The following is a 23,603-nucleotide window of genomic DNA, read 5'->3' on the forward strand; positions in this document are numbered from 1 at the left end:
ACCCCCACCACCCAATTTTTTTAAAAAATAATTAAAAACTCACGTTGACGTTTTAAAGTGAATGGGTCATGTTAGGTCTGTATGTAGCTGCACCTGCACCACACGACCGCCATATTAGGCCTCCAAGCCACGCCCCCTACACCCATAGACTCAGCACTGCAGCTGGCAGCTAGCTGTGCCTGTGTCAGGAGTGGGATTGGGCCCCCATGTAGCATGGGGCAGGGCCCCCAGACATCAGTCTCGTCATACTGTAGCACCAGATGCAGATATGAGCAGGATAAAGGTACAGCCAGAGTAGCAGAATTTGACTGACAGCGGCGCGGCCATTTTCCCGGGGACCATCCCAGGTAAGAACAGGCGGCGCTGCGGCTACAGAAAGATGGCGGCCGCCATAACGCAGTGTTTCCGGTGCGGACATAACCCGGAAGTGATACCGGCTCGCTGTCTGTCCCTCTCGTCCTTGCGCTGTAGTAAAGATACCCCAGCATGTTACTCACACGCATAAACTGTGAGTGCTGCCGGGAGGGGGATGATGTACCCGCGGAGGAGGGGGGAGTGGAGGGAGGCCTGTATCTGAGTGTGAGTGCAGGTGCAGTGTATATGAATATGAGTGTTAATGGGGAGATGTGAGTGGGTAGGGGAGTTGGATTATTTCTGAATGTGAGTGTATCTGAGTGTGAGTGGGGGAGAAGTGGGAGAGTATCTGAGTGGAGCATGAGAGGGAGTGTATGCCAGTGTGAGTGGCACAGGAGTGGGAGAAGTGGGTGATGAGAGAGAGAGCGGATCTACATACCCTCCAATTGTACCTTTTTTTAATGGTCTGTACCGATTTTTGGATGTCCAAACTACCATTGAAAGTATAGGAAAAGGGTAGATGCTAGAATCAAGTGGGCTAAGGGACCTTTTCCGTCTGGGGGAGGAGTCACGACACAAGGGGGAGGAGCTAGGCCTGCGGGATAGTTCCTCTACTATACCACGCCACCAACTATTACCTTTAGTAATCAGGTGGTGAGCGAGCCACAGAGCCCGAAGCGAGTCCGCGAGGGTACTTTTCGGGTACCCTGTTCGCCCGTAGCTCCTCCCCCTGGTGACGTGTCTCCTCCCCTAGATACGTCACAAGGTCTCTTCTGCCACTCCGATATAGAACCAACCATAGGGAAAGGGGCGTGGCCACGCCTCCTTTTCTCATTTGTACCGATTTTTATGTGTAAAATGTTGGAGGGTATGGATCTATATGTGTGGTTATCTGACCGTGAGTGGCGTGGGAGTGTATCTGAGTGTGAGTGGCACAGGAGTGGGAGTGTATCCGAGTGAGTGGGTGTGTATCAGGGTGTGAGTGCAGTGTGTGTGTGAGTGGCACGAAAGTGGGTGTGTATGTGAGTGCAGTGTATGTTTGTGTGAGTGGCATGGAAGTGGGTGTGTGAGTGCAGTGTATGTGAGTGTCATGGGAGTGTGTGTGAGTGCAGTGTATGTGAGTGTGACTGGCACGGAAGTGGGTGTGTATGTGAGTGGCACGGGAGTGTGTGTGAGTGCAGTGTATGTTTGTGTGAGTGGCATGGAAGTGGGTGTGTGAGTGCAGTGTATGTGAGTGGCATGGAAGTGGGTGTGTATGTGAGTGGCACCGGAGTGTGTGTGAGTGCAGCGTATGTGAGTGGCACCGGAGTCTGTGTGAGTGCAGTGTATGTGAGTGTGTCATTTTGTCACATTATTAATATTCTTATTCTTCCCCCTCTCATCTGCATCAGTTGCTGCCGGCAAATCAAAGTAAGTACAAGTGTGTAATTTGCAGTGTTTGTTATATGCAGTGTTGTGTGTTATATACAGCTTATCTGGCGTGTTGTCTTCAGTATCCTATATATTCTAAAGTAGGTGACGTTCCTGGTATGACCACCAATAGTCTATGGTCGGTGTAAAATATTTATTCCATCGATGGCAGAGAACCAGATGGGTTTCAGACATGGATGTCGCCATACTTCCGATTGTTTTTTTTTTTCCTTTATGTTTTTTAAATTAAAAGTTTGCTACCATTGTTGGTGTGTAACAATCAATGGAGGACACACTGACGTGACCTGTGTTCCATGGTCCCAAAAGTGTGTTTTCCACCCATAGGAAGTGTGCCCAATCGATGACAACACAACTCCTGTGTGACTAATGTTATGCTGATAAACACAAAAATAATGTTGCTGGGTGAATAAATGGGCAATAGAGCAAAATAGCGCTGTTGGTATACAAAAGCCAGTTATGCACATCTCCTGAAGTCTCGTAGCCGCGGTCACATGACTTAGGCGTTTCAGGACCCAGAAGTACATTCCATCGAAGTGTGCCTTATCTAATAGAGCAACTACAGCGTACATCAATAGTACGTGTCATGAAGTTGTCAAGACAACAGGATAAACAATGCTGCTGGTATGCTTCTTATAATACCAGAGGGGGATCACATGTATGTTATATGCACATAAACTATGTAGTATGAATCGTTATAGAGGCAAACAACTAAATAGATATAAACAATAACGTGCAAAACAAATACATGCTGTACAATTCTAGAAAAAATATTCATGAAAAAAAAATATTCACAAAGAAAATTCAGTACGGTGACTCGTATAGGCCAGAATTTTAGCATACAAATAAAAATCTAGAAAAAACGATGAGCAAAAACAAACAAAATGTAGTTAATGGGAGTTAATGTGCTACAGTGCTTCATTAATGTACTGCCGTTCACAAAAAGCACCTGTAGTGATTGCAGTCATCCAGATCCCCAGATGGTGTCAAGACAAAAAAAAAATCCATCTGGCGTCCCCGTGTAATAGCACCTGTACTCTATTTACACCCCAAAGTAGTTTCCGGATGTGGTCTATTGTAGTACAGTGGAGTGCTATGTATGTTCGGGTTCAGTATGGTATGCCGGCGGTCGGGCTCCCGGCGACCAGCATACGTGCGCCGGGATCCCGTCAGTCGGCATACTGAAGACCACCCATATGTTCAATTGCGGCTGGTTTATCCAGTTGACCGTAAGTTAGTGCAGTCCTGATTGAGGAGCGACTGTTCACCATGTGTTCTTTAAATGAGATGTAGTGGATATACGGACGCATAGAATGCCGGTGATCAGAAGACCGGCGCCAGAATCCTGACAGTCAGCATCCATAAAGTATGCTGGGGAGGGTTAAGGTTAGGCTGTGGGAAAGGAGGGGGTTAGGGAGCGGGGGAGGGTTAAGGTTAGGGAGCAGGGGAGGTTAGGGTTAGGCTGTGGGAAAGGAGGGGGTTAGGGAGCGGGGGAGGGTAAGGTTAGGCTATGGGAAAGGAAGGGGTTAGGCTGTGGGAAAGGAGGGGGTTGGGGAGTGGGGGAAGGTTAAGATTAGGCTATGGGAAAGGAAGGGGTTATGGAGCAGGGAGGTTAGGGTTAGGCTGTGAGAAAGGAGGGGGTTAGCGAGCGGGGGAGGTTAGGGTTAGGCTGTGGGAAAGGAGGGGGTTAGCGAGCGGGGGAGGTTAGGGTTAGGCTGTGGGAAAGGAGGGGGTTAGGGAGCAGGGAGGTTAGGGTTAGGCTATGGGAAAGGAGGGGGTTTGGGAGCAGGGGAGGTTAGGGTTAGGCTGTGGGAAAGGAGGGGGTTAGGGAGCGGGGAGGTTAGGGTTAGGCTGCGGGAACGGAGGGGGTTAGGGTTAGGCTGCGGAAAAGGAGGGGGTTAGGGAGCAGGGAGGTTAGGGTTAGGCTGTGGGAAAGGAGGGGGTTGGGGAGCGGGGGAAGGTTAAGGTTAGGCTATGGGAAAGGAGGGGGTTTGGGAGCAGGGGAGGTTAGGGTTAGGCTGTGGGAAAGGAGGGGGTTAGGGAGCGGGGTAGGTTAAGGTTAGGCTATGGGAAAGGAAGGGGTTAGGGAGCGGGGGAGGTTAGGGTTAGGCTGCGGGAAAGGAGGGGGTTAGGGAGCGGGGGAGGTTAGGGTTAGGCTGTGGGAATGGAGGGGGTTAGAGAGCGGGGGAGGTTAGGGTTAGGCTGTGGGAAAGGAGGGGGTTAGCGAGTGGGGGAGGTTAGGGTTAGGCTGTGGGAAAGGAGGGGGTTAGCGAGCGGGGGAGGTTAGGGTTAGGCTGTGGGAAAGGAGGGGGTTAGGACGCGAGGGAGGTTAGGGTTAGGCTGTGGGAAAGGAGGGGGTTAGAGAGCGGGGGAGGTTAGGGTTAGGCTGTGGGAAAGGAGGGGGTTAGCGAGCGGGGGAGGTTAGGGTTAGGCTGTGGGAAAGGAGGGGGTTAAGAAGCGAGGGAGGTTAGGGTTAGGCTGTGGGAAAGGAGGGGGTTAGGGAGCAGGGAGGTTAGGGTTAGGCTGTGGGAAAGGAGGGGGTTAGGGAGCGGGGGAGGTTAGGGTTAGGCTGTGGGAAAGGAGGGGGTTAGGGAGCGGGGAGGTTAGGGTTAGGCTGCGGGAACGGAGGGGGTTAGGGTTAGGCTGCGGAAAAGGAGGGGGTTAGGGAGCAGGGGAGATTAGGGTTAGGCTCCTGGAAAAGAGGTTAGGGAGGGGAGAGGGTAAGCATACTTACCTACCAGGTGTTGGGATTGTGAGCATCATCTTGCTGTCATATGACCGCTGGAATCGTAAACGTCGGTATCCCTTACCCAACCCCTTTAAACATTGTAATGGTTTTGCCTAGATAGGCTAGCCCATACAGCCAGTATAACATTTATATATGGTCTGTGGTGTAGGTCACTCTGTGGTTAATGTTGATCTTTTGTCCAGTGTGTGGATGCCACAGTAATAGAGAGGCCCCAGAAATAGTTTTGTTTGAAGTAGGGGATTTTAACACCTTACCTCCTGAATCCTTATTAGATCTCTTATCACAAATTGTTGAAATCGAATAAAAAAAGAGGTGGACTTGGTTCTTCATGGATGGTTTCTATCTGGCTACTGCTATAATAAAAAGTTCCCATGTGGTTTTAGGATCTCTATTGTACCAACTATTGGTAGATCAAATCCATCTTTCTGCTCAATATGGTGCGGAGTACCCAATAAGTGCTCAGATTTAATACTGTTGGCCGGTGATGAGCAGACAAACGTGAGGCGTGAGCTTAATGGTTTAAAAATGACTGTTACACCAGTTCTGACCAGTGAGAAAATTGGCAAATGGCATGACAAAGTGAAGGCAGTACTTGATCGGTATAGGAAGGAACGGATTGTGGAGATGGTCAATCAGGATTATAAACTCATTGTATATATGTGGCTCACAGGCAACAATTCTTATAAACAGGAGGAATTTTCGGAATTATAGAAGAAAGCCAATTAACGCTGTAGATTCATACTCTTCATCTGAGAAAGAAGGTCGGGATCGTTCGCCACCAAGTGGCGATACTCCGTCTTCATCTACTGGTTCTTTCTCTATCGTCCTAAGTGGATGCTGGGGTTCCTGAAAGGACCATGGGGAATAGCGGCTCCGCAGGAGACAGGGCACAAAAAAGTAAAGCTTTACTAGGTCAGGTGGTGTGCACTGGCTCCTCCCCCTATGACCCTCCTCCAGACTCCAGTTAGATTTTGTGCCCGAACGAGAAGGGTGCAATCTAGGTGGCTCTCCTAAAGAGCTGCTTAGAGAAAGTTTAGTTTAGGTTTTTTTCTTTACAGTGAGTCCTGCTGGCAACAGGATCACTGCAACGTGGGACTTAGGGGGAAAGTAGTAAACTCACCTGCATGCAGAGTGGATTTGCTGCTTGGCTACTGGACACCATTAGCTCCAGAGGGATCGAACACAGGCCCAGCCGTGGAGTCCGGTCCCGGAGCCGCGCCGCCGACCCCCTTGCAGATGCTGAAGCGTGAAGAGGTCCGGAAACCGGCGGCTGAAGACTCCTCAGTCTTCATAAGGTAGCGCACAGCACTGCAGCTGTGCGCCATTTTCCTCTCAGCACACTTCACTGGGCAGTCACTGAGGGTGCAGAGCGCTGGGGGGGGGCGCTCTGAGAGGCAAATATAAACCTTATACAAGGCTAAAAATACCTCACATATAGCCCATAGGGGCTATATGGAGATATTTAACCCCTGCCTGACTGGAAAAATAGCGGGAGAAGAACCCGCCGAAAAAGGGGCGGGGCCTATCTCCTCAGCACACGGCGCCATTTTCTGTCACAGCTCCGCTGGTCAGAACGGCTCCCAGGTCTCTCCCCTGCACTGCACTACAGAAACAGGGTAAAACAGAGAGGGGGGGCACATTAATGGCTATATATATATATATATTAAAGCAGCTATAAGGGAGCACTTAATATAAGGATATCCCTTGTATATATAGCGCTTTGTGGTGTGTGCTGGCAGACTCTCCCTCTGTCTCCCCAAAAGGGCTAGTGGGTCCTGTCTTCATTAGAGCATTCCCTGTGAGTTTGCGGTGTGTGTCGGTACGTGGTGTCGACATGTATGAGGACGATATTGGTGTGGAGGCGGAGCAATTGCCAAATATGCAGATGTCACCCCCCAGGGGGTCGACACCAGAATGGATGCCTTTATTTGTGGAATTACGTGATGGTTTATCTTCCCTTAAACAGTCAGTTGAGGACATGAGGCGGCCGGACAATCAATTAATGCCTGTCCAGGCGCCTCAAACACCGTCAGGGGCTGTAAAACGCCCTTTGCCTCAGTCGGTCGACACAGACCCAGACACGGGCACTGATTCCAGTGACGACGGTAGAAATTCAAACGTATTTTCCAGTAGGGCCACACGTTATATGATTTTGGCAATGAAGGAGACGTTACATTTAGCTGATACGACAGATACCGTAAAACAGGGTATTATGTATGGTGTGAAAAAACTACAAACAGTTTTTCCTGAATCAGAAGAATTAAATGACGTGTGTGATGAAGCGTGGGTTGCTCCTGATAAAAAGTTGATAATTTCAAAAAAGTTATTGGCATTATACCCTTTCCCGCCAGAGGTTAGGGCGCGCTGGGAAACACCCCCTAAGGTGGACAAGGCGCTCACACGCTTATCCAAACAAGTGGCGTTACCCTCTCCTGAGACGGCCGCACTTAAGGATCCATCAGATAGAAAGATGGAAGTTATTCAAAAGAATATATACACACATGCAGGTGTTATACTACGACCAGCTATAGCAACTGCCTGGATGTGCAGTGCTGGAGTAGTTTGGTCAGAATCCCTGATTGAAAATATTGATACCCTAGATAGGGACAATGTTTTACTGTCGTTAGAACAAATAAAGGATGCATTTATCTATATGCGTGATGCACAGAGGGATATTTGCACACTGGCATCTTGGATGAGTGCTATGTCCATTTCAGCCAGAAGAGCCTTATGGACACGACAGTGGACAGGCGATGCGGATTCAAAACGTCACATGGAGGTTTTGCCGTATAAAGGGGAGGAGTTATTTGGAGTTGGTCTATCAGACTTGGTGGCCACGGCTACTGCCGGGAAATCCACTTTTTTACCTCAAGTCACTCCCCAACAGAGAAAGGCACCGACCTTTCAACCGCAGCCTTTTCGCTCCTACAAAAATAAGAGAGCAAAGGGCTTGTCGTATCTGCCACGAGGCAGAGGAAGAGGGAAGAGACACCAACAGGCAGCTCCTTCCCAGGACAGTGGGGGGCCGTCTCAAAAATTACAGCGCGCAGTGGGCTCACTCGCAGGTAGACCCCTGGATCCTGCAGATAATATCTCAGGGGTACAGGTTGGAATTAGAGACGGATCCTCCTCATCGTTTCCTGAAGTCTGCCTTACCAACCGTCTCTTCCGAAAGGGAGAGGGTGTTGGAAGCCATTCACAAGCTGTACGCTCAGCAGGTGATAGTCAAAGTACCCCTATTACAACAAGGAAAGGGGTATTATTCCACTCTATTTGTGGTACCGAAGCCGGATGGCTCGGTAAGGCCTATTCTAAATCTGAAGTCCTTGAACCTCTACATAAAAAAGTTCAAGTTCAAGATGGAGTCACTCAGAGCAGTGATAGCGAACCTGGAAGAAGGGGACTTTATGGTATCCTTGGACATCAAGGATGCGTATCTACACGTTCCGATTTACCCCGCACACCAGGGGTACCTCAGGTTCATTGTTCAAAACTGTCACTATCAGTTTCAGACGCTGCCGTTCGGATTGTCCACGGCGCCTCGGGTCTTTACCAAGGTAATGGCCGAGATGATGATTCTTCTTCGAAGAAAAGGCGTATTAGTTATCCCATACTTGGACGATCTCCTAATAAGGGCAAGGTCCAGAGAACAGCTGGAGACAGCTTTAGCACTATCTCAAGAGGTGCTAAGACAACACGGGTGGATTCTGAATATTCCAAAATCCCATTTAATCCCGACAACTCGTCTGCTGTTCCTAGGAATGATTCTGGACACGGTTCAGAAAAAGGTTTTCCTTCCAGAGGAAAAAGCCAAGGAGTTATCCGATCTGGTCAGGAACCTCCTAAAACCAGGAAAAGTGTCAGTACATCAATGCACAAGAGTCCTGGGAAAAATGGTGGCTTCTTACGAAGCAATTCCATTCGGCAGATTCCATGCAAGAATATTCCAAAGGGATCTGTTGGACAAATGGTCAGGGTCGCATCTGCAGATGCACCTGCGAATAACCCTGTCACCAAAGACAAGGGTGTCACTTCTGTGGTGGTTGCAGAAGGCTCACCTATTAGAAGGCCGCAGATTCGGCATTCAGGATTGGATCCTGGTGACCACGGACGCCAGCCTGAGAGGCTGGGGAGCAGTCACACAAGGAAGAAACTTCCAGGGAGTATGGACGAGTCTGGAAAAGTCTCTTCACATAAACATTCTGGAACTAAGAGCAATCTACAATGCTCTAAGCCAGGCGGAACTTCTCCTGCAAGGAAAGCCGGTGTTGATTCAGTCGGACAACATCACGGCGGTCGCCCATGTAAACAGGCAGGGCGGCACAAGAAGCAGGAGTGCAATGGCAGAAGCTGCCAAGATTCTTCGCTGGGCGGAGAATCACGTGATAGCACTGTCAGCAGTGTTCATCCCGGGCGTGGACAACTGGGAAGCAGACTTCCTCAGCAGACACGATCTTCATCCGGGAGAGTGGGGTCTACATCCAGAAGTCTTCAACATGTTAATAGACCGTTGGGAAAGACCAATTGTAGACATGATGGCGTCTCGCCTCAACAAGAAACTGGACAAATATTGCGCCAGGTCAAGAGATCCACAGGCAATAGCTGTGGACGCACTGGTAACTCCTTGGGTGTACCAGTCAGTGTATGTGTTTCCTCCTCTGCCGCTCATACCAAAGGTATTGAAGATCATACGGCAAAGAAGAGTAAGAACAATACTAGTGGTTCCGGATTGGCCGAGAAGGACTTGGTATCCGGAACTTCAAGAGATGCTCACGGACGAACCGTGGCCTCTACCTCTGAGAAGGGACCTGCTACAGCAGGGTCCCTGTCTTTTTTCAAGACTTACCGCGGCTGCGTTTGACGGCATGGCGGTTGAACGCCAGATCCTAAAAGGGAAAGGCATTCCAGAAGAAGTCATTCCTACCTTGATTAAGGCACGGAAGGAAGTCACCGTGAAACATTATCACCGCATTTGGCGAAAATATGTAGCGTGGTGCGAGGATCGGAGGGTTCCGACGGAGGAATTCCAACTGGGTCGTTTCCTACATTTCCTGCAATCAGGATTATCTATGGGTCTCAAATTGGGATCCATTAAGGTTCAAATTTCGGCCCTGTCAATATTCTTCCAAAAAGAATTGGCCTCTGTCCCTGAGGTCCAGACTTTTGTCAAGGGAGTACTGCATATACAGCCTCCTGTGGTGCCTCCGGTGGCACCGTGGGATCTAAATGTAGTTTTAGATTTCCTCAAATCCCATTGGTTTGAACCATTGAAAAAGGTGGATTTGAAATATCTCACATTGAAAGTGACTATGTTACTAGCCCTGGCCTCTGCCAGGAGAGTATCTGAATTGGCGGCTTTATCTTATAAAAGTCCTTATCTAATCTTCCATTCGGATAGGGCAGAACTGCGGACTCGTCCGCATTTTCTCCCTAAAGTGGTATCAGCATTTCATCTGAACCAACCTATTGTGGTGCCTGCGGCCACTAGCGACTTGGAGGACTCCAAGTTGTTGGACGTTGTCAGAGCCTTAAAAATATACATTGCAAGGACGGCTGGAGTCAGAAAATCTGACTCGCTGTTTATATTGTATGCACCCAACAAGTTGGGCGCACCTGCTTCTAAGCAGTCGATTGCTCGTTGGATTTGTAACACAATTCAACTTGCACATTCTGTGGCAGGCCTGCCACAGCCTAAAACTGTAAAAGCCCACTCCACAAGGAAGGTGGGCTCATCTTGGGCGGCTGCCCGAGGGGTCTCGGCATTACAACTCTGCCGAGCAGCTACGTGGTCGGGGGAGAACACGTTTGTAAAATTTTACAAATTTGATACCCTGGCAAAGGAGGACCTGGAGTTCTCTCATTCGGTGCTGCAGAGTCATCCGCACTCTCCCGCCCGTTTGGGAGCTTTGGTATAATCCCCATGGTCCTTTCAGGAACCCCAGCATCCACTTAGGACGATAGAGAAAATAAGAATTTACTTACCGATAATTCTATTTCTCGGAGTCCGTAGTGGATGCTGGGCGCCCATCCCAAGTGCGGATTATCTGCAATACTTGTACATAGTTATTGCTAACTAATTCGGGTTATTGTTAAGGAGCCATCTTAAGAGGCCCTTTCTGTTGTCATACTGTTAACTGGGTTTAGATCACAAGTTGTACGGTGTGATTGGTGTGGCTGGTATGAGTCTTACCCGGGATTCAAAATGCCTCCCTTATTGTGTATGCTCGTCCGGGCACAGTACCTAACTGGAGTCTGGAGGAGGGTCATAGGGGGAGGAGCCAGTGCACACCACCTGACCTAGTAAAGCTTTACTTTTTTGTGCCCTGTCTCCTGCGGAGCCGCTATTCCCCATGGTCCTTTCAGGAACCCCAGCATCCACTACGGACTCCGAGAAATAGAATTATCGGTAAGTAAATTCTTATTTTTATTAGGGGAATACAACCCCAGACAACTAAGAACTGACGCCCCAGATCCCATATGAGGAGGGGCGGGCACAAGCCGCGCCAGACTGTGTCGATACCTAGTATTGTGTTCAACTTGTCGTCTTACACACTAACCACTGTCGCTTTTGGAGATGGTCTTGAGCTTTGTACCCACTTACACTACGGGTGCATTTAACACCAATGTTGATCACTTTAAAATGGGACAAACGTTTTAACTGCGAGATCGTTTTGTTGACTCTTGTCTGTGGCCCAATTGATTCTGACACAATATTTCACAAGCCTCCTACGTCTAATTTTAATATCAAAACGTTTCTCAGGATTACCTAAGGGCAGTTGTATACTCTTCCACTAAACAGGGCAGTTATTACAATCCCAAAGGACAGCCATCATATCTATTCGTGAGAACACTGCTATTATAGGTAGAGCAAAATCAAAGGGGGGAGCAGTGGTTTTATTAGACTTCTTGGACTAGGGGCCTAATTCAGACCTGATCGTAGCTGCACGGCTACGATCAGCCACCCTGACATGCGGGGGGACCCCCAGCACAGGGTTAGTCCGCCCCGCATGTCTGGCCCTCCCCCCGCCGCACTGGTACAAAAGTGTACTTGAAGAGTAGCTCCCTGCCAGAGCACAGGTCGCAGCGGCTGCGTGTGACGTCACGCAGCCGTCGCGGCCTGTTCCCCGCACGCCGGCCCGCCCCCTCCCGGACACCGACCGCCTTTGCCTGTCAGTCAGGCAGAGGCGATCGCTAGGCTGGGATGCCGATTGCATCTCTGGCATGCGCAGTTCAGACCTGATCTTCCCGCTGTACGAAAATGCACAGCATCGATCAGGTCTGAATTAGGCCCTAGGATACTAAGATTAAGAAGCAGATCATTGACGGAGACACGTACACAAAGGTTGATGGAAATCTTATGTACATGATCAAAAGTACGGTGGTTGGTGTGATCTTCAAGGCACTAAGGCCCAGATTTATCAAGCCTTGGAGAGTGATAAATTGCACGGTTATTAAGTACCAACCATTCACCTCTAACTGTCATGCTACAGGCTGTGTTTGAAAAATGACAGTTAGGAGCTGATTCATTGGTATTTTATCTCCATGCAGGTTATCACTCTCCAAGGCTTGATAAATCTGGGCCTAAGCGCTGTAATTTCCTTAAGGTTGATCTCCCAGTGTGTTCATTTTTTTATACAGTGCCTTAAATACATAAGCACTTAGGGGTCTATTCATGAAGCAGGGAAAAGAGTGGAGAAGTGAGCCTGTGGAGAAGTTGCCCATGGCAACCAATCAGCTTCTCCGTACAATTGTATAGTATGCAAATTATAAATGTTACTTAAATGCTGATTGGTTGCCATGGGCAACTTCTCCACTTGCTCACTTCCCCACACTTTTCACTGCTTCATGAATAGACCCCCTAGACAGAACTCCTAGCTTTCAACCGATGGTGCAATGTTACAACCTACTGTCAGGAGGGTCACTGCTGCACATGTTTTGGATTTTATAATTGACACATTATATATACTGCTGTCAGCGAGACATGTCTTAGTACTTAGTCAAATCTTCCCACTGTTATTTCTTATTTCTAAAACTTATTCACGGCTATAAAATCTCAGGACTCTAACCAGGGGCCTATTTATTACCATTTATCAAGTCATTTTGTCGCAAAACCAGTGTGGAAACTGCGGACCCCATAAGATTTTCGGCCTCTATTGGAACAGTGCAATTTACCAAGCTCGGGAAAAAGTATTTGGAGCTTGTTCTCATTGGCTAACTCCACCTGGGGTTCCATGCTGTACCATGACACTGGGCTTTATTCAATTCAATGCAATATTAATAGCGCCAGGATGGAGGCCCCAAAGCTATTCAATTGTACTCATCGCTAGTCGGGAGATGCCGGTTCTCGCGCCGTAACCCGGGTGTTTAGTCGTGAGATTCGGCATTCTCCGACTAAACTGCCTGCTGAGATGCAGTTTGTGCCGCGCTAAAGGCAGAAAGCCGCATCATGGCAATGGTTTACTTGGTTTTCTGCAGAAATCTGAAGACGGGCTGAACATCCCTGCCAATTGAATAGCTCTGGGACCTCCTATCCGCCGCTATTAACATTGGATTGGATTGAATTGAATCGAGCCCATTGAATCTACACTGAGTGGTGGCATATGGGTCATTTAGAGTGTGCAGATAGTATGAAGAATGGCTGCCCCCGGTGGGAATATGTAGCAGGTGCACTGTAAAACTCCCATCTGTGTATCTGTGCTCTCCCACCAGAGTGTACCTGGTGCAGATGTTGAGCGCCGCGGGAACCGGATATCGCTTTAACACCAGGCGGAACAAGCTGAAAGACAAGCTTATCCTGAGGAAGTACGATCCGATCGGTGAGTTTATTTATCCCACATCCTCCCAGTTCTGCCACCACAATCAGTGTATAATTCTTCTGGTCTGTGGAGGGGACATTAAGAGGCTGCAGCGGAGTAGAATGCACGCCAGTTTTGCAGACGTAGTATCTCGTGTGTGTCTGTGACGTATGGCGATGGCTGTGATCAAACAGCTGCCCTCTCCAGGTTTAGTAAATGGCGATCTTTCTATATACACGTAAAACTAATGTCATTGAGTATCCGGCTGCAGGCCAGTGCTATGCAGCAACATCGGAGCTACAGTAACATAGTACAGTGAATTTTCTGCTATGTTTAGATAAAATTTAGTCTTTATTAGCGAGGAGACAAGACAGCCGTGCTGCAGTACCATTCATATCCGTAACCTCATTCATTTCAGTGGAGTATCTACATGTAGTGCACAACTCCATTGAAATAAATGGTCCATAGAAGTAAAAAGGGAAATATGGAGCACAGTGCTGGATAACACTTAATATAGTGAAGGATGAGGGGCTGTGTCGTGGTGAATATTATTAACAGTAACTTAAATAGTGTCAGCATTTTCCGTTGCACTTTACATTTGGGAACAAACAGTAATAAAACTAGACTGGGTAATAACAGACTGAGAGGTAAGAGGGCCCTGCTCGCAAGCTTACAATCTATAGGGAAATAGGCATGGGTTCTTGGTGGGCTGTATGATCTGGTCACACAGGAATTTTGGCCTGGGGTCAGCGGGATATGAAAGCGAAGAAAGAGAAAATATGTAAAGTTATGTGCAGACTGTATAGAGGGAATATAATTGGATAGGAAAGCTTGCGGAAGGTATGTGGGTGGTTCTGGGATATGATAAGCTGCCTGAAGAGGTGAGTTTTCTGGGATCGCTTGGAGTCTAGAGGAGAGTCTTATACCCCTTTTCTACGGACATGAAAATCCCGGGTTATTGCACATGAACGCACAGCAACCCAGGATTTTGCTAGGTGGAAAAGTCTATCTGGTTCCAGTGAGCCGTTTATCCAACCCTGATATCCAGCAGGGTTTTACCTGGCACGGACCCGCGTCAGCTGCAGCGTAAGTGGGTATCTCCGGGCACTTGACCCATGACCCGCTTACAGCATGAGGAGAGACGCATTCTGTCGCAAGGAGATGTCATCGCCAAGCTTCGGTAGTGTACAGTGTGAACAGCGTGTGTGTGTGTGTGTGTAAAAAAAAGTGTAGTATGTTTATGAATGGGAGAAAGTAATGTGTGTGGCTGAGAGACGCAGATCTTGTGCAGAGCGAGGAGGTCGGGTTGGGAGATATTTTGAGAAGAGATGTATGTTGGTGTAGTATGGTTAATAGCCTTGTGTGTGAGTAAAAGTATTTTATATGAATGCGGTAGAATACATGTAACCAATGGAGGTACTGACAGAGCGAAGCAGCCGATAACGGACGTTAGCGAGGAGGATCAGTCTCGCAGCTACAGTCAGAATGGATTGTAGTGGTGAGAGCCTATGTTTGGGAAGACCGGTCAGGAGACTATTACAATAATCAATGCGGGAGATGATGAGAGCATGGATTAGAGTTTTTGCTGTGTCTTGTGTAAGATACGGTTGTATTCTGGATGTTTTTTAAATGTATGTAACATGATTTTGAGACAGATTGAATGTGGGGAACAAAGGACAGTTCAGAGTCAAGGATACACCTATTATATAATTCTGTACGGAATCAGTAACACTAAATTGCTCAATCTCCAGCTCACGTACAGAGGCCGCTTCACTCAGATGAGTGCTGAATGCCTATAACCAATCGAAGATCAGTTTGCTATAGTCCAGTGGTTCTTAAACTTGGGGGGGATATTTAATAAAACAGAATTATCTCATAAAAGCTGGAAAGTGTGATATTTATGTTTTCTGGAGACGGCTATAAATATCTCCTCTCCAGTGGCAGTTGCAGAGCAGTCCACAATTCAAACGGGAGCCACACCAACTGCCAGTGAGTCCCGGACAGCAATGTCTGGCAGTGTTGGGGGTAGCAGTTGATGTGGCTCCTCTATTTGAATTGTGGACTGCTCTGCAACTGCCACTGGAGAGGAAATATTTATCTCCCATCTCCATAAAATCTAGGTATCACATTTTCCAGCTTTTATGAGATAATTGTGTTTTATTAAATATCCCCCTTGGTCCTCAATACCCCACGCAGGTCACCCCGGCAGGTCAATGTGTGTCACCAACTGTCACATTGGTGCGGTGGGACAGCTGTATTCTGATTGAGTTCTGAAATCATTTGCTCAATTGATGGCCGAGTACAGTCTGCCGGTTACTTTCTATAGATTTTTGCAACTCTGACATGCCCTTAATGCCCAATTTCTGGATGGCCCCCTGACTATTACACATTCCCCGGTGAAACCGTTTGTGTTGACTTTGGGACCTGTGAAATCTATGTCCCTTACATACTCCTTTTCCTCCCATCACAATGAGATCTTGCCGGCACTACAACGCAGTTGGGAATCTATGGTGGGGCCCCTTAGTGAGGATTCCTGGAATATCTGTAAGGCTACCACATCTATAAGATTTCATCAGATCCAGCTATTTCTCTCACACAGAACATATTTAACTCCCTATTTGCCTGGTTCGCTTTGGCGGCCGGCAATTTGACCTTTGTCCCAAATGTGGCAACGCCCAAGAAACCTTCTGCCATCTGCTATGGGAATGTTCTGTGGTTCAGATTGTTCTGTATCCTCGGTGCTAGGGATGATGATGAATTGGATCGATACAGTGTTCAATACGCTACTAATCTGTGTGCACTTACTAAAGTATGTCTGGCTTGTTCATGGATGGTTTCCTCAGGCCCAAGGCTCCCAGCTTTGATTTCACTGGTGAATGTCCCTGTGGAACATGAGCGATATGTACCTTCTGCGCAAGACAGAAACTAGATTTGAGCGTATTTGGACCAGACGTCTGGAGTCCGCTTATGCGTACTCGCACCCCGCCACGTAGCGCGCTGTCTTTATATGTATGTTGACTTTATTTGCTCTTATTACTTTAGGTAGGATGATATTTCGAGTGTGGCATTTACTTACTTTCTCATACGTCCTAGAGGATGCTGGGGTCCACTTCAGTACCATGTGGTATAGACGGTTCCGCAGGAGCCATGGGCACTTTTAGACTTTTTCAGAGTGTGAACTGGCTCCTCCCTCTATGCCCCTCCTCCAGACCTCAGTTTAGAAAATGTGCCCAGGCAGACTGGTCGCACTCTAGTGGAGCTCTACTGAGTTTCACTAAAAGCCTTTGTTAGGTTTTTTATTTTCAGGAAGAACTGCTGGCAACAGTCTCCCTGCTTCGTGGGACTTAGGGGGAAGAAGTAGGAACCAACTTCCTAAATAGTTTCATGGCTCTGCTTCTGCTGACAGGACACCATTAGCTCCTGAAGGGTACTGAACACTAGCTGCCGCTATGCGCTCACTCCCACAGCATGCCGTCACCCCCCTAACGGAGCCAGAAGTCAGAAGACTGGTGAGTGTATTACCGGAGGTCTGCAGAGAGGGATCTCCGGTCATCGTGACGGCTTAAGGTACCGCGCAGCGAGCGGGAGCGCTGCGCGAACATGCTATCCATAACATAGTGCACAGCAGGGCGCGGGGGGTAGTGCCCTGGGCAGCATGAAACCTACTCTCACTGGCAAAAGGTGGCATATGATGCTGTGGCACAGTCCTACAAAAAACGTGCCATTGCAGGGGGCGGGGCTTCTTCCTCAGGCAGCCAGCACACTGCTCAGCGCCATTTTCTTCCAGCACACAGCAGAGGAAGAAACGCTGATCCTCCTCTCCACTTGTGAATCAAGTATCAGGGTGCTAAAAGGGGGGGGGGTGTATATTGGGGTTCTATAACCTATTGTTGACAATATATATAGCGCGGAAAGTCTCTGTGTAAAAGAACAGGGATTTTTTTGTTTAGGCGCTGAGTTGTGGATTGGCAATTCCTTTCTGTGTCCCTCTGACAGATTTTACTGTGGGTCTGTCCCCTATAAGCCCCAGAGTGCCTGTGGTGTGATTGTGCACGTGTGTGACATGTCTGAGGCAGGGAGCTCTTCCCCTGAAGGAGCCATTTTAGGGACACAGAGTTGTAATGTGGTGGCACTGCCGGCACACCAAGAGCCTGAATGGGTGAAAGAATAGTGTGCATCATATCAGTAAGAGATTGGATAAGTCTGAGTCTCATGCAGAAAACTGGAGAAAATCTGTCGAAGATGTGATTTTTAATAGTTCTGCATTTTCATCCACAGGGGATCCCTCTGGTACACATAAAAGGTCATTTGCACAAATAGTACAAACTGATACCGACACGGACTCTGATTCCTGTGTCGACACTAGTGATTCCAGGGGAATAGATCCAAAGTTAGCAAAACGCATTCAATACATGATTGTTGCTATAAATGAGGTGTTAGAAGTTACGGAGGCCCCTCCTTTACCACAGGAGAAGGCTTATTTTTGTAAGGAAAAGAAAATTAATGTAACTTTTCCTCCATCTCATGAGCTGAACAGTCTCTTTGAGGGAGTTTGGTCAAATCCTGAAAAGAAATTTCAGATTCCCAAAAGAATTCAGGTAGCTTATCCTTTCCCTGCAGAGGACAGGAAAAGGTGGGAGTCACCCCCCGTTTTAGACAGTGCCCTGTCATGGTTAACAAAAAAGGTGATTCTCCCTGCGCCTGTGACGGCTTCACTAAAGGAGCCGGCAGACCGCAAGTTAGAGACTACGTTGAAATCTATTTATGTGGCCAGTGGAACACTACTCAGGCCTACCATTGCCTGTGCGTGGATGAGTAATGTTATTGAAAAGTGGTCAGAAAACTTGTCATCAGACATTGACACAATAGATAGAGACAAGATACTCCTAACGTTAGGTCATATCAAAGACGCTGCTGCGTATATGCTAGAAGCCATGAAAGATATTGGTCTCTTGGGATCAAGAGCCGCTACCATGACAATCTCAGCACGGAGGACGGTGTGGATTCGCCAATGGAATGCTGACGCAGATTCCAAAAGGAATATGGAGGCTCTCCCGTTCAAAAGGGAGGTCTTGTTTGGAGATGGGCTGGATGCTTTAGTTTCTGCGGCTACTGCGGGTAAGTCGACATTCTTGCCTTATGCTCCTGCACCGGCAAAAGAGATGCATCACTCTCAGATGCAGTCCTTTCGGCCTAAAAAATACAAAAAGGGTAAAGGTTCCCCTTTCTTTGCGGGTAGAGGAAGGGGAAAAGGAAAAAAGCCCACAGTGTCTCCGGGATCACAGGAGCAGAAATCAACCTCTGCTTCTGCCAAATCTTCAGCATGACGCTGGGGCTCCCTTGCGGGAGTCTGCTCAGGTGGGGGCACGTCTGAAACTCTTCAGTTACTTCTGGGTTCAATCTTGTCTCAACCCGTGGGTTGTACAAATAGTGTCCCATGGGTACAAACTGGAGTTTCTAGACATTCCCCATGCCGATTTTTCAAAACGACCGTACCAGCTTCTGTCCCGGACAGGGAAGTGGCAGCAGCAATACAAATTTTTTGTCAGGATCAAGTCATTGTCCTGGTTCCCTTGTTACAACAAGGAGAAGGGTTTTATTCAAGCCTATTTGTAGTTCGGAAGCCGGACGGCTCGGTCAGACCGATTCTAAACCTGAAAAATCTGAATCTCTACCTGAAAAGGTTCAAGTTCAAGATGGAATCTCTGAGGGCAGTGATTTCCAGTCTGGAGGAGGGGGAATTCATGGTGTCAGTGGACATAAAAGATGCCTACTTACATGTTCCCATTTATCCTCCGCATCAAGCTTATCTGAAATTTGCAGTGCAGGATTGTCATTACCGATTTCAGACGTTGCCGTTCGGACTCTCAACGGCGCCGAGGGTGTTCACCAAGTGATGGCGGAGATGATGGTCCTCCTTCGACAACAAGGAGTCAATATAAATTCCTTACCTGGACGATCTCCTGATAAAAGCGAGGTCCAGGGAAAAGTTGGTGCAGCACATTGCACTCTCCCTGACAGTACTTCAACATCACGGTTGGACCATAAATTTTAAAAAAGTCACAATTGGAACCGACGACAAGATTGTCCTTTCTGGGGATGATACTGGACACAGAAGTACAGAGGGTATTTCTTCCAGTAGAAAAGGCTCTGGAAATCCAGAGAATGGTCAAACAAATTCTGAAACCAACAAGAGTGTTGATTCATCAATGCATTCGGTTGTTGGGGAAGATGGTAGCGGCCTACCAGGCCATACAGTTTGGCCGATTCCATGCCAGAGTATTCCAGTGGGACCTATTGGACAAGTGGTCCGGATCCCATCTACACATGCATCAGAGGATAATACTGTCATCCAAAGCCAGAATTTCGCTCCTGTGGTGGCTACACAGTTCTCACCTCCTAGAGGGATGCAGGTTCGGGATTCAAGACTGGATCCTGGTGACCACGGATGCAAGTCTCCGAGGCTGGGGAGCGGTCACACAGGGGGAGAGCTTCCAAGGAAGATGGTCACGTCTAGACACTTGTCTTCACATAAACGTTCTGGAGTTGAGAATATTATAAAGAGAAAAATGTACAGCGCTAGAAACTGGATATAGAACAATATATAATTTTTTATTCTGTAACTTTAAAAGATCTAGTTGCAACTAGCAAATGACATATAAAATAATGGATAAAAATCAGTCTAAATATAGACAGAAAAAGGGCAAACACAGCACAGTGAAATATTTGGTATATTACCACATAAGGAAGCCACACACAGTCTCCTATTTGTAATCCTTGAAAGAGTGCCACAGTCCAGGGGATGTAGATGCCACTTGTTGTAAATGGTTTAGTCCATATGGAGTAAGATGGAATGACCTTTGGTTGCTTATGGACAATTGCAGTCCTATTGTAAAGCTTGGTCTTGTGCTCCTTTCTTGGACGACAACAGGTGCCCCGTTAGAGATCGTAGGCGGACTTCTAGGCGTATTCCAGGATGGATGTGGTATCTGTGATGGCAGGCTCCTTAAAACCGACGCGTTTCGCTGTGTCAACAGCTTTATCAAGGAGTCATTTACAACGGCCTTCTACAAGCTGTGCATCTTCTTCAAGATCAACCCGTACAGATCCAGTCGGACAATGTAACAGCAGTCGCGTACATAAACCGTCAGGGCGGAACGAAAAGCAGAGCGGCAATGGCAGAGGTGTCAAAGATCCTCCTCTGGGCAGAAAGACATGCAAGAGCTCTGTCGGCAATTTTCATTCTGGGAGTGGACAACTGGGAAGCAGACTTTCTCAGCAGACACGATCTCCATCCAGGTGAATGGGACCTCCACCAAGAAGTCTTCGCAGAGGTGACAGGTCTTTGGGGAGTTCCTCAAGTAGACATGATGGCATCTCGTCTCAACAAAAAACTTCAGAGATATTGTTCCAGGTTGAGAGACCCTCAAGCAATAGCAGCGGATGCACTAGTAACCCAGTGGGTGTTTCAGTCGGTATATGTCTTCCCTCCACTTCCACTCATTCCGAAAGTTCTCAAGCTCATAAGAAGAACAGGCGTTCGAGCGATCATCATTGTCCCAGACTGGCCAAGGAGGGCCTGGTATCCAGATCTTCAGGAGTTGCTCATAGAAGTTATTCGGCCTCTTCCTCTTCACAAGGACCTGCTGCAGCAGGGGCCGTGCGTGTATCAAGACTTACTGCGGCTACGTTTGACGGCATGGCTGTTGAGCACCGGATCCTAGCCCGAAAGGGTATTCCCAAAGAAGTCATTCCCACTCTTATTCAGGCTAGGAAAGGAGTAACGTCTAAACATTACCACCGTATTTGGAGAAAATATTTGTCTTGGTGTGAAACCAAGAAGGCTCCAACGGAAGAGTTTCAGTTAGGACATTTTCTCCAGGCGGGTGAGGATGCGGGCCTACGATTGGGTTCAATCAAGGTCCAGATTTCAGCCTTGTCAGTTTTCTTTCAGAAACAATTGGCCTCCCTTCCAGAAGTTCAGACATTCGTGAAAGGGGTTCTGCACATCCAACCTCCGTTTGTGACTCCTGTGGCACCATGGGATCTTATCGTGGTATTGCAGTTCCTGCAATCGGATTGGTTTGAACCTCTACAGGAGATAGAGTTGAAGTTTCTCACTTGGAAAGTGGTCATGCTGTTGGCCTTGGCATCCGCAAGAAGGATGTCTGAGTTAGGGGCCTTGTCTCACAAGAGCCCTTACTTGGTTTTCCATGAAGATAGGGCTGAGTTAAGAACTCGTCACCAATTTCTTCCGAAGGTGGTTTCTTCTTTCCATATAAACCAACCTATTGTGATGCCAGTGGCTTCTGACACCTTCGTTGCTTCAAAGTCTCTGGATGTGGTCAGAGCTTTGAGGATCTATGTCGCAAGAACAGCTCGGATACGGAAAACAGAGACTCTGTTTGTCCTGTATGCTCCCAACAAGATTGGGTGTCCTGCTTCTAAGCAGACTATTGCGCGCTGGATCAGAGGTACGATTAGGCACGCTCATTCTACGGCAGGATTGCCAATACCGAATTCGGTGACTGCTCATTCTACTAGGAAGGTGGGCTCATCCTGGGCGGCTGCCCGAGGCGTCTCGGCATTACAGCTTTGCCGAGCAGCTACTTGGTCAGGGGCAAACACGTTTGCTAAGTTTTACAAGTTTGACACCTTGGCCGATGAGGACCTAAAGTTTGGTCAATCGGTGCTGCAGGGTCATCCGCACTCTCCCGCCCATATTAAAGCTTTGTTATAACCCCATGGTACTGAAGTGGACCCCAGCATCCTCTAGGACGTATGAGAAAACAGGATTTTAATACCTACCGGTAAATCCTTTTCTCCTAGTCCGTAGAGGATGCTGGGCACCCAGCCCAGTGCGTACTTTACCTGCAGTTGTTAATTTGTTCAAAATGTTTTCAGCACGGTTGCTGTAATGTTCATGTCCGTTGGCATGTGTTTTCTTGAATGCCATGTGTGCGGCATGGTTGAAGTGTGAGCTGGTATGAATCTCACCATTAACTTAAAAGTAAATCCTTTTCTCGAAATGTCCGTCTCCCTGGGCCCAGTTCCTATACTGAGGTCTGGAGGAGGGGCATAGAGGGAGGAGCCAGTTCACACTCTGAAAAAGTCTTAAAGTGCCCATGGCTCCTGCGGAACAGTCTATACCCCATGGTACTGAAGTGGACCCCAGCATCCTCTACGGACTAGGAGAAAAGAATTTACCGGTCGGTATTAAAATCCTGTTTTTTTTCTTTTATTATTGTATTATATTGTATTGCAATTTTGTTTTTCATTCTTTTTGCTAGTGTTTGTTTTATTAACAGGTTGTTTTATTTTATATGTAAATTGTTTAAACTTTTATGTATGTTTGTTAGATACCTTTTACGATGACTTCTTTAAAGCCCCACCGGTGCCCTTGGACATTCTGTTGTATGGTTGAGGTGGAATGTAATAGGTTCTGTTGCTCCCCGTTGCTTGTACATTTGTTTTAATCGCTAACCTGGATCCGTCTGGTGTCTGTTTTTATTGTATATAGTGTTTGGGTCTTGTGATACCACTGATTATTGGATAGGTGTACTGTTGGTTTTGATGCTGATGGTTACTTAATAAAATGTACTTTATTCAAAAATCCACAGGTGACTTGGAAAACATGAACTGTGTGGGGTCCTGAGGACCGAACTTGAGAACCCGTGCTGTAGTCTGTAGTACTGATTTGTGCAGTCACTGCCCCAGGGAGCCATCCTTCTGTAGCCTCTTCCTAATTCTCATTTCTTTCTCTCTCCCAGTAAAACAACATGTTCTGTTCTTTGAAAAGAAGAAAATCCGAAGCATCTGATGATCTGTTCCTAAATGGAATAGAGAGAGGACTCCTGGAGGGGAAAGGGGGGTTGGGATGCTGCTGCGGACATCCTGTGCCACGTGCGAGGACGGAGAAGTGGAACACAGATGTCAGACTGCCAGTAATTACAGAGACAATGCCGAGGGCATGTGGCCAAAACATCTCAGCTGGGACCACGGCTGCTCTGCTAAAGTCTCCTATTTTCACTGCTACTTCCCATTCACTAAACAAGTGATAGTTTCGGAGAACTCTCTGCCCCCCCAAAGAGTAAATTCTTCCATAAGATCTTTATTTTGTCTGCGATATATTATCATTAATAAAAATAAATGTCTTCAGTGTTTGTACAACGCTGTCCTCAGAATAGGTCATTAAGTCATAATGTTAGTTTGTCATTACATGTTGTTTACTCAGCGCCTGCTCGTTGTGTAAGTGCTTTCTGTTGATTTATTATTAT

General features: G+C 47.6%; 1 protein-coding gene across 1 annotated transcript; it reads left to right on the top strand.

Annotated features, from left to right (window-relative positions):
• Positions 1-399: 399 nt before the first annotated feature.
• MRPL33 (mitochondrial ribosomal protein L33) lies at positions 400-23,496 on the top strand. Its single transcript, XM_063918904.1, has 4 exons — positions 400-508; positions 1,746-1,764; positions 13,241-13,347; positions 23,097-23,496. Exons 1-4 carry the CDS (start codon positions 487-489, stop codon positions 23,144-23,146), a joined length of 198 nt encoding a protein of 65 aa, XP_063774974.1. The 5' UTR covers positions 400-486; the 3' UTR covers positions 23,147-23,496.
• Positions 23,497-23,603: the final 107 nt, after the last annotated feature.

The sequence above is a fragment of the Pseudophryne corroboree genome, chromosome 4, assembly GCF_028390025.1.
Source record: "Pseudophryne corroboree isolate aPseCor3 chromosome 4, aPseCor3.hap2, whole genome shotgun sequence".
Lineage (NCBI taxonomy): Eukaryota > Metazoa > Chordata > Amphibia > Anura > Myobatrachidae > Pseudophryne > Pseudophryne corroboree.

Excerpts from the sequence above, each read along its gene's own strand:
- MRPL33 (XM_063918904.1), top strand. The coding sequence starts at position 487 with ATGTTACTCACACGCATAAACT. Across the intron at positions 13,348-23,096 it reads GAGGAAGTACGATCCGATCG|TAAAACAACATGTTCTGTTC; the intron begins GTGAGTTTATTT and ends TCTCTCTCCCAG.